Below are 19474 nucleotides of genomic sequence, written 5' to 3'. Positions count from 1 at the left end.
ATCAATAGAACAAAAAGGAACCCTACAGTATGGGAGAATATATTTGAAAATGACACATCTGATAAAGGCTTGACGTCCAGAATATATAAAGAGCTCACACGCCTCAACAAACAAAAAACAAATAACCCAATTAAAAAATGGGCAGAGGCCCTTACGGAGATAAATAGCCTCCCAGCAGCTCCTGCTCCAACGCGACTCCACCATTTTGGAGTAGCTGCCCGAGCCAGGCCACGCCCACAGCAACAGCGGAGATTAACTCCATAGCAGCCGGGCAGGAAGCAGAAACCCTGTCTGCGCGCAGCTGCGCAGCACAAGCCACTAGAGGCCGCTGTTCTCCCAGGAGAGGAGGGCCACAAACCAACAAGAAAGGAAGTCCTTCCAGCCGTCACTCGTCCCAGTTCTGCAGACTATTCCTATCACCATGAAAAGGCAAAGCTACAGGCAGACAAAGATCACAGAGACAACACCAGAGAAGGAGACAGACCTAACCAGTCTTCCTGACAAAGAATTCAAAATAAGAATCATAAACATGCTGACAGAGATGCAGAGAAATACGCAAGAAAAATGGGATGAAGTCCGGAAAGAGATCACAGATGCCAGAAAGGAGATCGCAGAAATGAAACAAACTCTGGAAGGGTTTATAAGCAGAATGGATAGAATGCAAGAGGCCATTGATGGAATTGAAATCAGAGAACAGGAACGCATGGAAGCTGACATAGAGAGAGACAAAAGGATCTCCAGGAATGAAACAATGTTAAGAGAACTGTGTGACCAATCTAAAAGGAGCAATATCCGTATTATAGGGGTCCCAGAAGAAGAAGAGAGAGGCAAAGAGATGGAAAGTATCTTAGAAGAAATAATTGCTGAAAACTTCCCCACACTGGGGGAGGAAGTAATCAAACAGACCACGGAAATACACAGAACCCCCAACAGAAAGGATCCAAGAAGGGCAACACCAAGACACATAATAATTAAAATGGCAAAGATCAAGGACAAGGAAAGAGTGTTAAAGGCAGCTAGAGAGAAAAAGGTCACCTATAAAGGGAAACCCATCAGGCTAACGTCAGATTTCTCAACAGAAACCCTACAGGCCAGAAGAGAATGGCATGATATATTCAATACAATGAAACAGAAGGGCCTTGAACCAAGGATACTGTATCCAGCACGACTATCATTCAAATATGACGGTGGGATTAAACAATTCCCAGACAAACAAAAGCTGAGGGAATTTGCTTTCCACAAACCACCTCTACAGAACATCTTACAGGGACTGCTCTAGATGGGAGCACTCCTAGAAAGAGCACAGCACAAAACACCCAACATATGAAGAATCGAGGAGGAGGAACAAGAAGGGAGAGAAGAAAAGAATCTCCAGACAGTGTATATAACAGCTCAATAAGCGAGCTAAGTTAGGCAGTAAGATACTAAAGAGGCTAACCTTGAACCTTTGGTAACCACGAATTTAAAGCCTGCAATGGCAATAAGTACATATCTTTCAATAGTCACCCTAAATGTTAATGGGTTGAATGCACCAATCAAAAGACACAGAGTAACAGAATGGATAAAAAAGCAAGACCCATCTATATGCTGCTTACAAGAAACTCACCTCAAACCCAAAGACATGTACAGACTAAAAGTCAAGGGATGGAAAAACATATTTCAAGCAAACAACAGTGAGAAGAAAGCAGGGGTTGCAGTACTAATATCAGACAAAATAGACTTCAAAACAAAGAAAGTAACAAGAGATAAAGAAGGACACTACATAATGATAAAGGGCTCAGTCAAACAAGAGGATATAACCATTCTAAATATATATGCACCCAACACAGGAGCACCAGCATATGTGAAACAAATACTAACAGAACTAAAGGGGGATATAGACTGCAATGCATTCATTCTAGGAGACTTCAACACACCACTCACCCCAAAGGATAGATCCACTGGGCAGAAAATAAGTAAGGACACGGAAGCACTGAACAACACAGTAGAGCAGATGGACCTAATAGACATCTATAGAACTCTACATCCAAAAGCAGCGGGATATACATTCTTCTCAAGTGCACATGGAACATTCTCCAGAATAGACCACATACTAGGCCACAAAAAGAGCCTCAGAAAATTCCAAAAGATTGAAATCCTACCAACCAACTTTTCAGACCACAAAGGCATAAAACTAGAAATAAACTGTACAAAGAAAGCAAAGAGGCTCACGAACACATGGAGGCTTAACAACACGCTCCTAAATAATCAATGGATCAATGACCAAATCAAAATGGAGATCCAGCAATATATGGAAACAAATGACAACAACAACACTAAGCCCCAACTTCTGTGGGACACAGCAAAAGCAGTCTTAAGAGGAAAGTATATAGCAATCCAAGCATATTTAAAAAAGGAAGAGCAATCCCAAATGAATGGTCTAATGTCACAATTATCGAAATTGGAAAAAGAAGAACAGATGAGGCCTAAGGTCAGCAGAAGGAGGGACATAATAAAGATCAGAGAAGAAATAAATAAAATTGAGAAGAATAAAACAATAGCAAAAATCAATGAAACCAAGAGCTGGTTCTTCGAGAAAATAAACAAAATAGATAAGCCTCTAGCCAGACTTATTAAGAAGAAAAGAGAGTCAACACAAATCAACAGTATCAGAAACGAGAAAGGAAAAATCACGACGGACCCCACGGAAATGCAAAGAATTATTGGAGAATACTATGAAAACCTATATGCTAACAAGCTGGGAAACCTAGGAGAAATGGACAACTTCCTAGAAAAATATAACCTTCCAAGATTGACCCAGGAAGAAACAGAAAATCTAAACAGACCAATTACCAGCAACGAAATTGAAGCGGTAATAAAAAAACTACCAAAGAACAAAACCCCCGGGCCAGATGGATTTACCTCGGAATTTTATCAGACATACAGGGAAGACATAATACCCATTCTCCTTAAAGTTTTCCAAAAAATAGAGGAGGAGGGGATACTCCCAAACTCATTCTATGAAGCTAACATCACCCTAATACCAAAACCAGGCAAAGACCCCACCAAAAAAGAAAACTACAGACCAATATCCCTGATGAACGTAGATGCAAAAATACTCAACAAAATATTAGCAAACCGAATTCAAAAATACATCAAAAGGATCATACACCATGACCAAGTGGGATTCATTCCAGGGATGCAAGGATGGTACAACATTCGAAAGTCCATCAACATCATCCACCACATCAACAAAAAGAAAGACAAAAACCACATGATCATCTCCATAGATGCTGAAAAAGCATTTGACAAAGTTCAACATCCATTCATGTTAAAAACTCTCAGCAAAATGGGAATAGAGGGCAAGTACCTCAACATAATAAAGGCCATCTATGATAAACCCACAGCCAACATTATATTGAACAGCGAGAAGCTGAAAGCATTTCCTCTGAGATCGGGAACTAGACAGGGATGCCCACTCTCTCCACTGTTATTTAACATAGTACTGGAGGTCCTAGCCACGGCAATCAGACAAAATAAAGAAATACAAGGAATCCAGATTGGTAAAGAAGAAGTTAAACTGTCACTATTTGCAGATGACATGATACTGTACATAAAAAACCCTAAAGACTCCACCCCAAAACTACTAGAACTGATATCGGAATACAGCAAAGTTGCAGGATACAAAATCAACACACAGAAATCTGTGGCTTTCCTATATACTAACAATGAACCAACAGAGAGAGAAATCAGGAAAACAAGTCCATTCACAATTGCATCAAAAAAAATAAAATACCTAGGAATAAACCTAACCAAAGAAGTGAAAGACTTATACTCTGAAAACTACAAGTCACTCTTAAGAGAAATTAAAGGGGACACTAACAGATGGAAACTCATCCCATGCTCGTGGCTAGGAAGAATTAATATCGTTAAAATGGCCATCCTGCCCAAAGCAATATACAGATTTGATGCAATCCCTATGAAACTACCAGCAACATTCTTCAATGAACTGGAACAAATAATTCAAAAATTCATATGGAAACACCAAAGACCCCGAATAGCCAAAGCAATCCTGAGAAAGAAGAATAAAGTAGGGGGGATCTCACTCCCCAACTTCAAGCTCTACTATAAAGCCATAGTAATCAAGACAATTTGGTACTGGCACAAGAGCAGAGCCACAGACCAATGGAACAGACTAGAGAATCCAGACATTAACCCAGACATATATGGTCAATTAATATTTGATAAAGGAGCCATGGACATACAATGGCGAAATGACAGTCTCTTCAACAGGTGGTGCTGGCAAAACTGGACAGCTACATGTAGGAGAATGAAACTGGACCATTGTCTAACCCCATATACAAAAGTAAACTCAAAATGGATCAAAGACCTGAATGTAAGCCATGAAACCATTAAACTCCTGGAAGAAAACATAGGCGAAAACCTCTTAGACATAAACATGAGTGACCTCTTCTTGAACATATCTCCCCGGGCAAGGAAAACAACAGCAAAAATGAGTAAGTGGGACTATATTAAGCTGAAAAGCTTCTGTACAGCAAAAGACACCATCAATAGAACAAGAAGGATCCCTACAGTATGGGAGAATATATTTGAAAATGACACATCCGATAAAGGCTTGACGTCCAGAATATATAAGGAGCTCTCACGCCTCAACAAACAAAAAACAAATAACCCAATTAAAAAATGGGCAGAGGAACTGAAGAGACAGTTCTCCAAAAAAGAAATACAGATGGCCAACAGACACATGAAAAGATGCTCCACATCGCTAATTATCAGAGAAATGCAAATTAAAACTACAATGAGGTATCACCTCACACCAGTAAGGATGGCTGCCATCCAAAAGACAAACAACAACAAATGTTGGCGAGGCTGTGGAGAAAGGGGAACCCTCCTACACTGCTGGTGGGAATGTAAGTTAGTTCAACCATTGTGGAAAGCAGTATGGAGGTACATCAAAATGCTCAAAACAGACTTACCATTTGACCCAGGAATTTCACTCCTAGGAATTTACCCTAAGAATGCAGCAATCAAGTTTGAGAAAGATAGATGCACCCCTATGTTTATTGCAGCACTATTTACAATAGCCAAGAATTGGAAGCAACCTAAATGTCCATCAATAGATGAATGGATAAAGAAGATGTGGTACATATACACAATGGAATACTACTCAGCCATAAGAAAAGGGCAAATCCAATCATTTGCAGCAACATGGATGGAGCTGGAGGGTATTATGCTCAGTGAAACAAGCCAAGTGGAGAAAGAGAAATACCAAATGATTTCACTTATCTGTGGAATATAAGAACAAAGGAAAAACTGAAGGAACAAAACAGCAGCAGAATCACAGAACTCAAGAATGGACTAACAGGTACCAAAGGGAAAGGGACTGGGGAGGATGGGTGGGTAGGGAGGGATAAGGGGGGGAGAAGTAGGGGGGTATTAAGATTAACATGCATGGGGGGGTAGGAGAAAAGGGAGGGCTGTACAACACAGAGAAGGCAAGTAGTGATTCTACAACAGGTTGCTACGCTGATGGACAGTGACTGTAAAGGGGTTTATAGGGGAGACCTGGTATAGGGGAGAGCCTAGTAAGCATAATATTCGTCATGTAAGTGTAGATTAGTGATAGCAAAAAAAAAAAAAAAAAAAAAAAAGGGCAGTTCCTGTGTGGTAACCTCCAACGAGTTCTACACAAGGGTATAAAGGGCATATAAAAGTGTAGGCAAAGGGTCTGTTTGTGTTTATACAGAGGATCAAAGCCTAATTGGGCTACCCCGAAAATGAACTAAGATATGATATGAAAAAGAACTTCCAACATCTGCACCCTCTGGAAGACTCATGCCAGAAGATGATCATCAAAAAACCCCAACAAAGATCCACGCACTGCTACAGCTGTAGATGCACTCATCCCACCAGTTCCTGGACCTGCCATGGGAATGAGGAAGGAGATATCTAAGCTGGCCTGTGCATACAGTAAAACAACAAAATTGGACTGGATCTATACTGTTGGAACTCAACCAAGAATTTGGAGAAGTGCAAATTGTAGCGCTCCAAAGTCTTACAACTACAAACTATTTATTGTTAAAAGAACATATGGCATGTGAACAGTCCCCAGGAATGGGTTGTTTTAATTTGTCTGATTTCTCTCAGACTGTTCAAGTTCATTTGGACAATATCCACCATATCATAGATAAGTTTTCACAAATGCCTAAGGTGCCTAACTGGTTTTCTTGGTTTCACTGCAGAGGGCTGGTAATTACAGATATGCTTTGGTTATGTAACTATACTCCTATTATGTTAATGTGTGTGTGCAATTTAAGTAGTAGCTTAAAACCTATACATGCTGAAGTTACTCTACAAGAAGATATATCAAAGAAATAATCAATCTTCCCATGTTTTCTTCCGCCTGCTACTTCTATAGCTTTTCTTCTTCCTTCCTAATTACAACCCTTAAATAGAATTTGTGCCTCATATCAAATTTACCGAGTATCATAATTCTTCCAAGTGGTAAAGATACCTCAAGACAAATGCTGGGCATAGAAGCCACAGGGCATAAATATGCAAAGAAGTAAAAAGCTAACTTTTTCAAACAATAAGGCTTCTCTCTCACTTACCAACTTCACATTTCCCTGTATGGCCCCGGAAGATGACTGGTTAGCCAGAGACGGGTAAGATTCCTCAAGGGAGGAACAACCTAAGACAGGCACAGTCGCAGGGGGGCCATCAGGTGAGAAATTGGGGATCAACAGAGGTGAGGCTTAGAACCTCACCCCCCTGTTCTGAGAGAAATCTTCTGCATACGTGGATGTTTTACTGCCCTGGTCTAGCTTGGATTAACACATAGTCTACAGGCACACACCTGATCATCTACATGTGCTCTCATACAACACTAAACTATGTTTTCTACCTTTATCTTGTATCTACCTACCACTTCAGCATTTTATTAAAAATAATAATAATAAAGAGAGAAATGTGGTATCCACATATAAATCAAGTATAAAAACCAAATCAGTATTCATATTTGAACTGACTGTTTATAGTTCATAATGCATGAGCAAAACCGAAAGTTTCTGTGATGACTGCCCTTGTACTGTTCACTATGTAACTTATTCATTATGTAAGAATTTGTTCTACATGTAAGAACTTGTTTGTTATGCCTCAGAAGATTGGAGACTGACAAAAATTAGGCTTGGGGTGGAATAATGATTGTGCATTGAGCATTGACTCCCCTATACAGAATTTTATTGTCGTTAACAACCATTTGATCAATAAATATGAGAGATGCCCTCACAAAAAAAAAAAAAAAAAAAAAAGGACAGACTTCCAATGGTAAAATAAATTAGTAACCGGGATGTAATGTATAGCATAAGGAATATAGTCAAGATATTGTAACAGCCTGGTAGGGTGATAGCTGGAACCTAGAATTATGTATATAAATGTTCTACCACTGTGTTGTACACTTGAAACTCATGTAATGTAATACTGTGTGTCAACTACCCTTCAATAAAAAATAATTATTTAAAAAAAAAAAAAAAATGGGCAGAGGAACTGAACAGACAGTTCTCCAAAAAAGAAATACAGATGGCCAACAGACACATGAAAAGGTGCTCCACATCGCTAATTATCAGAGAAATGCAAATTAAAACTACAATGAGGTATCACCTCACACCAGTAAGGATGGCTGCCATCCAAAAGACAAACAACAACAAATGTTGGCGAGGCTGTGGAGAAAGGGGAACCCTCCTACACTGCTGGTGGGAATGTAAGTTAGTTCAACCATTGTGGAAAGCAGTATGGAGGTACATCAAAATGCTCAAAACAGACTTACCAGTTGACCCAGGAATTTCACTCCTAGGAATTTACCCTAAGAATGCAGCAATCAAGTATGAGAAAAACCAGTGCACCCCTATGTTTATCACAGCACTATTTACAATAGCTAAGAATTGGAAGCAACCTAAATGTCCATCGATAGATGAATGGATAAAGAAGATGTGGTACATTTACACAATGGAATACTACTCAGCCATTAGAAAAGGGCAAATCCTACCATTTGCAGCAACATGGATGGAGCTGGAGGGTATTATGCTCAGTGAAACAAGCCAAGCGGAGAAAGAGAAATACCAAATGATTTCACTCATATATGGAATATAAGAACAAAGGAAAAACTGAAGGAACAAAACAGTAGCAGAATCACAGAACTCAAGAATGGACTAACAGGTACCAAAGGGAAAGGGACTGGGGAGGATGGGTGGGTAGGGAGGGATAAGGAGGGGGAGAAGAAGTGGTGTATTAAGATTAGCATGCATGGGGGTTGGGAGAAAGGGGAGGGCTGTACAACACAGAGAAGGCAAGTAGTGATTCTACAACATTTTGCTATGCTTATGGACAGTGACTGTAAAGGGGTTTATAGGGGGGACCTGGTATAGGGGAGAGCCTAGTAAACATAATATTCGTCATGTAAGTGTAGATTAATGATACCAAAAAAAAAAAAAGGCAGTTCCTGTGTGGAGACCTCCAATGAGTTCTACACAAGGGTATAAAGGGCATATATAAAAGTGTAGGCAAAGGGCCGTTTGTGTTTATACAGAGGATCAAAGCCTAATTGGGCTACCCCAAAAATGAACTAAGATACGATATGAAAAAGAACTTCCAACATCAGCACTCTCTAGAAGACTCATGCCAGAAGATGCTCATCAAAAAACCCCAACAAAGATCCACGCACTGCTACAGCTGTAGATGCACTCATCCCACCAGTTCCTGGACTTGCCATGGGAATGAGGAAGGAGATATCTAAGCTGGCCTGTGCATACAGTAAAACAACAAATTTGACTGGATCTATACTGTTGGAACTCAATCAAGAATTAGGAGAAGTGCAAATTGTAGCGCTCCAAAATCTTACAACTACAGACTATTTACTGTTAAAAGAACATAAGGGATGTGAACATTCCCCAGGAATGGGTTGTTTTAATTTGTGTGATTTCTCTCAGACTGTTCAAGTTCAGTTGGACAATATCCACCATATCATAGATAAGTTTTCACAAATGCCTAAGGTGCCTAACTGGTTTTCTTGGTGTCACTGGAGATGGCTGGTAATTACAGGTATGCTTTGATTATGTAACTATACTCCTATTATGTTAATGTGTGCGCGCAGTTTAGGTAGTAGCTTAAAACCTATACATGCTGAAGTTACTCTACAAGAAGATATGTCAAAGAAATAATCAATCTTCCCATGTTTTCTTCCGCCTGCTACTTCTATAGCTTTTCTTCTTCCTTCCTAATTACAACCCTTAAAAAGAATTCGTGCCTCATATCGAATTTACTGAGTATCATAATTCCTCCAAGTGGTAAAGATACCTCAAGACAAATGCTGGGCATAGAAGCCACAGGGCATAAATATGCAAAGAAGTAAAAAGCTAACCTTTTCAAACAATATGGCTTCTCTCTCACTTACCAACTTTACATTTCCCTGTATGGCCCCGGAGGATGACTGGTTAGCCAGAGATGGGTAAGATTCCTCAAGGGAGGAACAACCTAAGACAGAAACAGTCGCAGGGGGGCCATCAGGTGAGAAATTGGGGATCAACAGAGGTGAGGCTTAGAACGTCACCACCCCCTGTTCTGAGAGAAATCTTCTGCATACGTGGATGTTTTATTGCCCTTGTCTAGCTTGGATTAACACATAGTCTACAGGCACACACCTGATCATCTACATTTGCTCTCATACAACACTAAACTATGTTTTCTACCTTTATCTTATATCTACCTACCACTTTGGCATTTTGTTAAAAATAATAATAATAAAGAGAGAGATGTGGTATCCACATATAAATCAAGTATAAAAATCAAATGAGTATTCATATTTGAACTGTTTATAGTTCATAATGCATGAGCAAAACCGAAAGTTTCTGTCATGACTGCCCTTGTCCTGTTCACCATGTAACTTATTCACTATGTGAGAATTCGTTCTCCATGTAAGAACTTGTTTGTTATGCCTCAGAAGATTGGAGACTGACGAAAATTAGGCTTGGGGTGGATTAATGATTGTGCATTGAGCATTGACTCCCCTATACAGAATTTCATTGTTGTTAACAACCATTGGATCAATAAATATGAGAGATGCCCTCACGACCAAAACAATAAAAAAAAAAAAAGTACACACTTCCAATTGTAAAATAAATAAGTAACCGGATGTAATGTATAGCATAAGGAATATAGTCAAAATATTGTAACGACTTGGTATGGTGATAGCTGGTACCTAGAATTATCATGTGTATAAATGTTGAATCACTGTGTTGTACATCTGAAACTAATGTAATGTAATACTGTGTGCCAACTACCCTTCAATAAAAAATAATTATCTACAAAAAAAACAATAATAATAATAATAATAAAACTAACACATACATTAGAAAAATACTAAACTATAAATTAAAGGATAAACTTTTTGAAAAAGAGAGACTGTTATTATTTCTTCCCGAGTCCCAGGGAGTCATCTAACCTGCATGTTTTTGAAAATCATTCTTTTGTCTAATCTTTTAGGCCTAGCTCAAGGCCCTATTCTTGCTTGATTTGCTTGACTTCACCATTTTATCTCACAATGCCTAGCATGATTTTGGACACATCAAAATTATTCAATATTTACTTGTGATTTATTTATTGGGATCATACCAGAGTTTTAGTTCACTGATTGCTAACAAAAGGAAAAAAATCCTCAGCCTAATTCTACTTCAGTAATTCCAGATTTTATTCCCCATACTCTTCTTCTAAGATTAAAGATAATCAAGCCTATGCTCATGTGAAACCTGAACATAAGATTGTATGTCAATGATACCTTAATTTTAAAAAAAGATAATCAAGCCTATCTGCATTTACAGTTTTGCAGAAATAGATCTACTATGCCTGATTATGTGGTATGATTGGGACATCACAGCAGTGATGCAGTGTGAGAAACGAACCCGCGTCAGCACCCACATCTGTTATTGTTACTTGATATGTCTGTCTTTCGATCTATGTCAAATGGCTGAATACTCAAACCATAGCGTTTTCTTTTTATACTCTCTCTAGACTTCATTTGTGCTGGCATTATTCATGTTCCCACTGTTTGGGTATACTACTTTATATTTTATATTTTATATTTATGTTTTGCAGTCTGTTCTCTTCCTTTGAACCACTGCAGTATCCTTTGATTCTAAAGACCCTCTTAAATTTCTGAAATTATTTGCAATTACACTTAGAAATTCTTTTTAACTTCTCAGTTCTATGAATCATAATGGCTTAACATCATAGCCTTGTTCTTAATGGCATTCCTGTACTGTTATCTTTTCTTTCTGGGTAGAAAAATTAAATCTAGAGAGAAAAAAATAAGACCCATTTATTATCAATTGCAAATCAAGACAACAAAAGAGAAGATAACCAAACACTGGTCTCCAGATTTGCAGTTTATTTGTGTTTCTGTGAATTATGTCATTCCTTCATAAAAGATACAGTACTCTGTACTTACTAGTAAAATTTACTAAATTAGACCATAGCTATGACCATTTGTAACTTAAATGTTTTGAAATTTTTATTTGTTTAATACAGTTTTTTTTAAAAATAATGAACACCCTTAAAATTTCAAATGCTTGTAATCACAAATACTTATTTTTCTATAAAAGAGAAGCATAAAATGAGGAAATAATCTAGTCTACCACTGTAGGGAAATAAGCAATTAAAGCAATTATTGATTTGCTAATATAGGTCCTGTGAACTGCAAACATGACAGTACTTTTTTTTCATGGGTAACTTACATCTTATTGAACTACATTATTTTGAAAATTCTGCAATGCTCTGAATTTCTTTTAAGAATACCTCTTTAATCCAAAGTTACTGTTCAGCGGAAATGAATAGAAGTAGAGATGATAGTAATATTAATTGCCTTTGTACTTTGGTTGAGAAATAACTGTAATTCCTCATTGATTGAAACAACCTTTAAGGGATAGGTAAAAGGATCGTATGGTAGAAAATTGTCTAAACAAAATAAACCACTTCTTGTTAATAAACTGTTAAGAGATACATTGAGCACTTGGAATTGAAGTAGAGAAAACAGAGTTAAGCTAGATTAACTCATTGTGTTGCCAGGCAGCTGGGTCTGGAGAGGTCTCTCCTTACGCACTAAGTGAGACCTCAACCTGTACAGGGGAGGGTTCTTGACTCTGATGGAGAAAATATTCTTGAATAGGTCAGACTAGTGTAGATAAGGAAGGAATTCATTAAAGTAAGAATAGTAATGAATGGCAGCAACCGCACAGGCAGTAGGGAGCAAGGAAGAGCAGAGGAGGAAAGGAAAGTTCATTGAACTCCTGCTGGGCATAGGGCAGACCTCTTGCCAACTCCTGAAACCAGGGTCACCTGATGTCAAGTGTCCACTTGAATCTGCATGGCATGGGAACTTAGCCCTTTCCACCCAGGATCTGGGGGAGCCGCGGAGCACTAGATGGAGTGAGATTATGTTCTGAGAACTTTCCAAAGCAGAGAAAGAGATTTTCAGACAGGCTACTGAAAGCATGTTCGAACATGCTGCAGTCCTGTCTGGGTTATACCCAGTTGATGGGAACTTGCAAGCCCAAATCAGAGATCTCAGTAGCCCTTCCCTACTTATCTAAAGTAGGACAGAGAGAGTGAAGACTTGTGTTTTAAGTCTGGAAAATGGAATGAAATAGCAAAGTAACAAAGACATTTACCACTGAGAAAAGGGGTCTTTATTTATTTAACCCAAGAGGTTTGGAAAAGCGCAGAGACAAAATGCAGTAAATTAAGCAGCAAGACATCTTTATTTAAAGCAAAGTACACACTCGAAGAAAGGGGAATGCCGGCAACCTCAGAGAGGAGGCGTGCTAATTCAGTTTAGGATTCTGTCTTTTAAGGCTTTCAAGAATGGGGTAGAGGGTGGGGGTTGGGGGGAGCTAGGCTTGACATGTGATCTCACAATGTCTATCTCCAGTGAGAGACATTATGTCATTATCCATAGTCAGTCCTCTAGATACTCTGTAAGGTAAACTTAACACAAGGATTTTATTGATCCTGTTCTTTTCCAAGATAGTCCAAACATACCATTTAAATGGACTGCTTGCCCTACCTTAAGATAGGGTAGGTTATTGGCTGATTACCATCAAATATGTTAGGAATCTTACCTCCCAACTCCCTGGTTTTTAAAATGGAATCTTAGCCTTAAGATGGAGTCCGTTTTGTTCTTAATATACTATTTATTTCTTGGCATTTTTCATCATAGGCAAGAAAAATTAACTGTGATGCTTGTCCTGTGACCCTGCTCTACCTCAGTTGTATGGAGACTGATTTCTGAAACTCTGAAAGGCATTAAAATAACTGTTTTTACTTAGACAAGTAGGAGAAAGTGGTGTGTTATAATCTTATGATTACCTAGCAATCTGATTAAAGTCAGTTTTAATGTAATAATTTTATAAGTACAAAAAAACGAGTTTGTTTACTAGAACTAATGCCTGCTAAACCCTGCAGTAGAGTTACTAGTTCCCTAAAAACCTTTTTCTTCCTGAAGTGATGCTTCATGTGACTGTTTGTTAATATTGATTATTTTCTTTATTGCCTTTATCCTTGAATGGCAAAATCTTTTTATTTTGAACATTACACTTTTTACAGTCTGCACTGGTCATATTTCATAGGCACACAGAGTTCACTTCATTTGAACAGGTTGGAATGCTATGGAAACTCAAAGGAAATTTTGCTTTATTATTACAGTTGTATCTCCCTTAACAGTATGAACAAAGATACTGAATATTACAAAGCTATGCAGTATTAGGCATAACCTAGTCTACCTTTCTCATCATGGAATTGAAAGTTCATTTTATCTCTGGTACATGTACCTGGCTTTACAAAGCAAATGGGAATACATATATAATTGCTGTTTTTTAAAACTTTCTGTTTTTAGCTATAGACTCATGAAGTTACAAACAGAGTATATAGAGGTCCCGTGTACCCATCACCTAGCTTTCCCTAATGGTGATCTGAGACTAATCGTTAAATCTTTGACAAGCCATTTTTACCCTTTTTAATAAGTCTGTTTTTTAGATACCTAATTTTCTTTAAGAAAAGGACACCCATATTGTACCTGATCCTCTTTAGCTTTTAGAATTATGAAGTGTCATGTAAGGATCCTTATGTCGCTATTGCTTTATCTATTTAGTACATTCTTCTCCACTTTCCCCATTTCGAGATTGTCCCATTGATTGGGAAGGGATTATGTCTCATCTACTTTTCTGGTATGTTTCTCCCCAGTGACCTGAAAGATACATAAGCCCATTTTACTCCCAATATTGAAGAAATGTATTCAGTTGAATATTCAGATTTTTTGTTTTGAGTTTATTTTGGTTATGTTTGAAAATTTGAGTTGTCTTTTTTTTTAACAACATTTCTTCTATTTTTTCCTTTTAGCCTGAAAATGAAATTTCTTCAGACTGCAATCATGTAAGTATGGATTTTTCCATAATTCACCTTCTCATATGTAATGTGCTTTCATATATAATGACAAATTTGGCAACATTTTTCCTATTGTTCTGGGAAGCATTATGTCTCCTTAGATTCTCTTAATCTTAGCAAGATGATAAATCTCATTTAAGGGCCATGGTGAATCTACAAATACCCCTCTGTTGTTGAAATCAGCAGGTTCTACCAAACTAATAAGCTTACATTTTTCTTAATTTACAGCTATCAAATAAAAATAATTGTTTCTCTGCTTTATCATGACATGTGTTAGAGTTAGCAGATAAGAGCTACAGAGATAACTGTAATTAATATATTAAAAGTTTTATACACATACACACATACACACACTCTTGCATCTTCATATTATATAAAACCTAACAACATTAAAAGACTAATGTGAAATCAGATCTGTGCAGAAAGTCCTGTGTGCTTTCGTAAAAGCCTATACGGAGTAGTGCAGTGGGGACACAAAACTGAATTTTGCTCAGATGGGTTGATGTCAGGAAAGACTTAATAGTGGACATGATACTTGAGTTGGGTCTTAAGAGTAGTAATATATCTGACAATTCTGTAAGAGATGACTCTATAACAATGTAGAAGTTAGCGTGGATGGGAGACTACAAGAACAGAGAAGCACGTTGACTGCTTAGGTGACTCCTTATTCTAAGGAAGATCTACATAGGTCAAAGATTAAAAGTAAAATCACAAGAGTATCCATCAGGGAATGCAGATCAAAACTGCAGTGAGATATCACTTGACACCTGTTAGAATGATCCAGCAGTTCCACTTCTGGGTATTTATCCCAAGAAAATGAAAATACTAACTCAGAAAGATGCATGCACCCTCATATTCATTGTAGCATAATTTACAATAGCCAAGATATGGAAACAACCTAAGTGTCCGTCAGTGGATGAATTGATAAAGAAGAAGTGGTGCACATATCTACAATGGAATATTTTTCAGCCATTAAAAAATAATTAAATCTTGCTATTTGCAACAACTTGGATGAACCTCACGGGCATTATGCTGACTGAAATAAGTCAGAGACAAATACAATGTGATCTCTCTTATATGTGGAAACCAAAACATAAAAATAAATAAAAAATAAAAACCCGAAGCTCATAGATACGGAGAACAGAGTTGGTGGTTGCCAGAGGCAGAGAGTGGGGAGTGGGGTAAATGGGTGAACTGTTTTTGCTTATTTATTTTAAATAGTTTGGAATTTAAAAAAAAATACAGATTATGCCATAAAATTACAGCATATCTATTTTTGGGGACAAATTTGGGATAAGCCTTTAATAAGAAAAGAAAGAAAGAAAAATGGATAAGATACTTGAACACCCATGTCTTAAAGATGTTACCTGAATGATGTATAAACAAATGAAAAGGTGCTCAACCTCATTAGTAATCAGGAAGTGGAAATTAAAATCTCAGTGAGATACTAGTACATTCACCAATAGAATTTTGCTAAATTCAAAAGACTGACAGTTTCAATATGTTGATGTGAATATGAAATAAGGGAACTTCAGTGAACTGTAGTGATAATGTAAATTTGTGTAACTACAGTTGACCCTTGAACAGCATGGGTTTGAACTGCACAGGTCCACTTATACACAGATTTTTTTCAATAAATACATTGGAAATTTTTTTGGAGATTTGTGATAATTTGAAAAACACTTTTCTCTAGCTTACTTTATTGTAAGAATACAGTATATAACACATATGCAGAATATGTCTTAATCAGCTGTTTTCTGTTACCAGTAAGCCTTCCAGTCAGCAGTAGGCTATCAGTTAAGTTACTAGTAGTTAAGTTTTTGGGAAGTCGAAAGTTACATGTGGATTTTTGACTGTGCATGGGCTCAGCACCCCATCCCCTGTGTTGTTGAAGGGTTAGCTGTACTTTCAAAGTTGAACATAAGTATAGTATTTGATACAACCATTTCACTTCCAGGTATTTACTCAAAAGAAATGCATATATATCTACCCATGTAAAGAATGTTTTTGGCAGCTCATAATAGCGCTGTGAGTAAAAGGTTAACAAAACCCTTTCCCGTTCTTTATGGTATTAATTATGTAACTTAGTTCCCTGGTAACCTGATAAGAGTAAAATTTCAACTAAATTTCACAAAAGTATTGCTTATGATATAAATGACCCTAATTGGTAAGACCTGTAAGGACTGGGAAGAACTGTAAGTTAATTATGAATATTCAATAGGTGTGTCATACTTAGGGCTCCCCTGAATGTGGTGACCCTTGTATCTGGGTGTGTCCCTTGCAGGGACCCTGAAAGCAATGCCTAGAGGACTGTTGCAAGACATGCAATATTGGCTCCCATGGAGAATGAGATTTCTAGGCTAGGCCTCTCCTTTCATTGCCCATTGTGAGTCTTGTGTTCTCACACCTGAATTGTCATCTGGAGAAGGATACCTCCAGATGGCTACTTAGATTGCTGCCAAGACTCCCATTGAAGAGGAACAGTTGACACTGTCCTGCTGACAGTTTGTGGTTCATGTCTTTTATTCGGCTCAGATCTTTCTCCAGAATATCAGTCTCCAACTACTGATTTCCCATTTCTACTCTGTATGATGGTCATCTCTAGAACGGAACCCTTGATTTTCTACCTCTTCCCAGTCTCATTGGTTCTTCTCTTCTTCCCATTATTCAAATCAAAAACCATGATTCCTCCTTTCCTCTTACATTCCACATTCATTCTACTAGCAACCTGGTTGGTGGCTGCTGCTTTTGAAATCTGTCCTGAATCTGACTATTGTCACTACTACCTCCCTGGTTCCAGCCATCACTATCAGTTCTCTCTTATACTTCTTTCTATAATATCCTCCTAGATAGTCACCTTCCTTCTGCCCTTGTCCTGCTACAGTCTGTACTCCATGCTACAGCCTTAATAATTTCTCTAACATACAAGTTGGATCATTTTACCTCTCTGCCCCAAAACCTCTAAAGCTTTTTTTCTCACTGATTAAATTTGTTAAGTCCTTAACTGTGGCCGACAGCACATACAAGGTACCTGCTCTCTGACTTTTTTTTACCACTGTTACCCCGTGCTAACTCCAGTTAAGCCGTAGTGGACTCCTTGCTGTCTCTCAAGTAGTCAGTGTACCTGACTTAGGTCTTCTGAATATGCTGTTCTTCATGGAACAGTTCCCTTTCTGTGGATATTCATTTTCCTTGTCCTCCCTTATATTAAGTAGCACCCCTAATCTAGTCACTTTTCTTTTGTCTTAGCTCAACTGTTCTTTGTAACATTTATCACCCAATATATTATCATTTGCATAGCATCTTTCTCTTCTTCATAAAATGTAAACTTCTTGAGGGCAGGGATTTTCCCTTTTTTGCTCATTGTCGTCTTGAACAGTGCCTGGCATATATTAAGGACTTTAAAAAAAGGTTGAACGAAAAATGTGAGAAAATTTCCAAGAACTGAAGGACATGAGTTTCTAGATTTAAAGTGCCTATGAAGTACCTCATATCATGGAGGGAATGATAACCCACACCCAAACCCTGAAAATAAACAAAAGATTCCAAAACCTTTCAGAGAGAAAAAGAATAATCAAAGTACTGGGAATTTGAATGATATTATACTTAATTGCATTACGGGAAGCTAGAAGACAGTATGATCAGTGCTTTCAAAATTCTGAGGAAGAATGATATCCAGTTAAGATATTAGAAAATAAAGACATTTCAGACATGCAATTGTTCAGAACATTTACAACTCATGCATGTTTTCTCATAAGGCTACTAGAGAATGTGTTTCAACAAAATGAGGGGAAACACCAAGACAAGAAAGATAAAGAATCCAGTAATTAGTGAATCGGTATAAGAGAAAAAAGCAAAGGCAAGTCTAAGGGTGATGGTGAAAGATGGTACCTGTGGCAAGGCCTAGGGAACAAATCCGGTCCTGATGAAGCAGGAAGATGCTTAAAGCAGGAGATGTTCCTCCAAGAGGAAGGTCTCACTTGAGAGATTACCTGATACATGTGAATGTTTTGAGAGATTTACTTTTCTAGTAATGAAGAGAGTGGGGTTAATTAGTAATGGGTTTATAGAAAAATAGGCCCATGAAATAAATGTTAAAACTCTATGACAAACTAAAAGTTGGAAGGAAAAAATGTAATAATAACAATACTCTATGGCTCAGTATATATAGTTTTTTATATTATAATGTAAATACTGAATATTCAACATGGGAGGATTACGATCAAGAGGAAGGGTCTAAGTGCATTCCTTCCATAATATTAATCTAAAGAATCTTGCAGAATTTGTAAAACTAACAATTAAAGAAATAGCAGTTTAAGTAGTTTAAAAGTATGGAGGTAATTATCCTAAGAAAAAGCTAAAACATTTAAAGTATTTGTCTCTGGAGAGTGGGTAGACCTTTAGGAGGGGATTTTGCAGGGAACTGCATGTTTGTTTTGATTTTTAAACTACCTGTATAGAACTATTTGACTAAGCAGATAGCTTTGATGTAAAATTTTTAAGGGTAAATGGAAGAGTATAAATAGATAAAATGAGCTGTAGAGTATACTTTCAAGGAGCTTGATTGTGAAGGAGGAATTTTCCTTCACTATCCACACCCAAGTCTTGTCATTATTCCAAATAACTCAGATACATCCTATCTCTCATCCAACAATTTCTTGCCTTTTAACTGGTCCCCTAACCTCCCCAATCTAGCCCTTATCTACGCTAATTCACCAGAGTTGATCTTTTGAGTTTTCTGATTAAAATTATCCATTAGCTTCCCATTTCCTTTAAAATTCAAATTTTTAAAAATGAGCCATAGTACTCAATGTGATATGACCCTTGCCTGCACACCCTTCCCCATCTTTCATACACACAACTTCAGCCATTACGAGCTATGAGTAATCCCCAGAAGTTATCATTTCTGTACTTCCTACCTTTGTACTCCAAGAACCCCAGTCTACCTCACTGACAAAATCCCTTCTTAAACCTGGGGATTGATCCC

The 19474-nt window shown here is 37.7% G+C and overlaps 1 protein-coding gene across 3 annotated transcripts in view; it reads left to right on the top strand.

Annotated features, from left to right (window-relative positions):
- The window catches only part of GLG1 (golgi glycoprotein 1), a 187722-nt gene that overhangs the window by 105146 nt on the left and 63102 nt on the right, over window positions 1-19474 (top strand). For all 3 annotated transcript variants that reach the window (XM_057492773.1, XM_057492774.1, XM_036926969.2), the window contains exon 2: window positions 14443-14475. In XM_057492773.1, the coding sequence (XP_057348756.1) occupies window positions 14443-14475 (33 nt within the window). The remainder of the gene's footprint in view (window positions 1-14442; window positions 14476-19474) is intronic.

This window comes from Manis pentadactyla, chromosome 15, assembly GCF_030020395.1.
Source record: "Manis pentadactyla isolate mManPen7 chromosome 15, mManPen7.hap1, whole genome shotgun sequence".
Lineage (NCBI taxonomy): Eukaryota > Metazoa > Chordata > Mammalia > Pholidota > Manidae > Manis > Manis pentadactyla.
The sequence above is the reverse complement of the archived record's forward strand: the minus strand, read 5'-3'. Positions and strand labels throughout refer to the sequence as shown.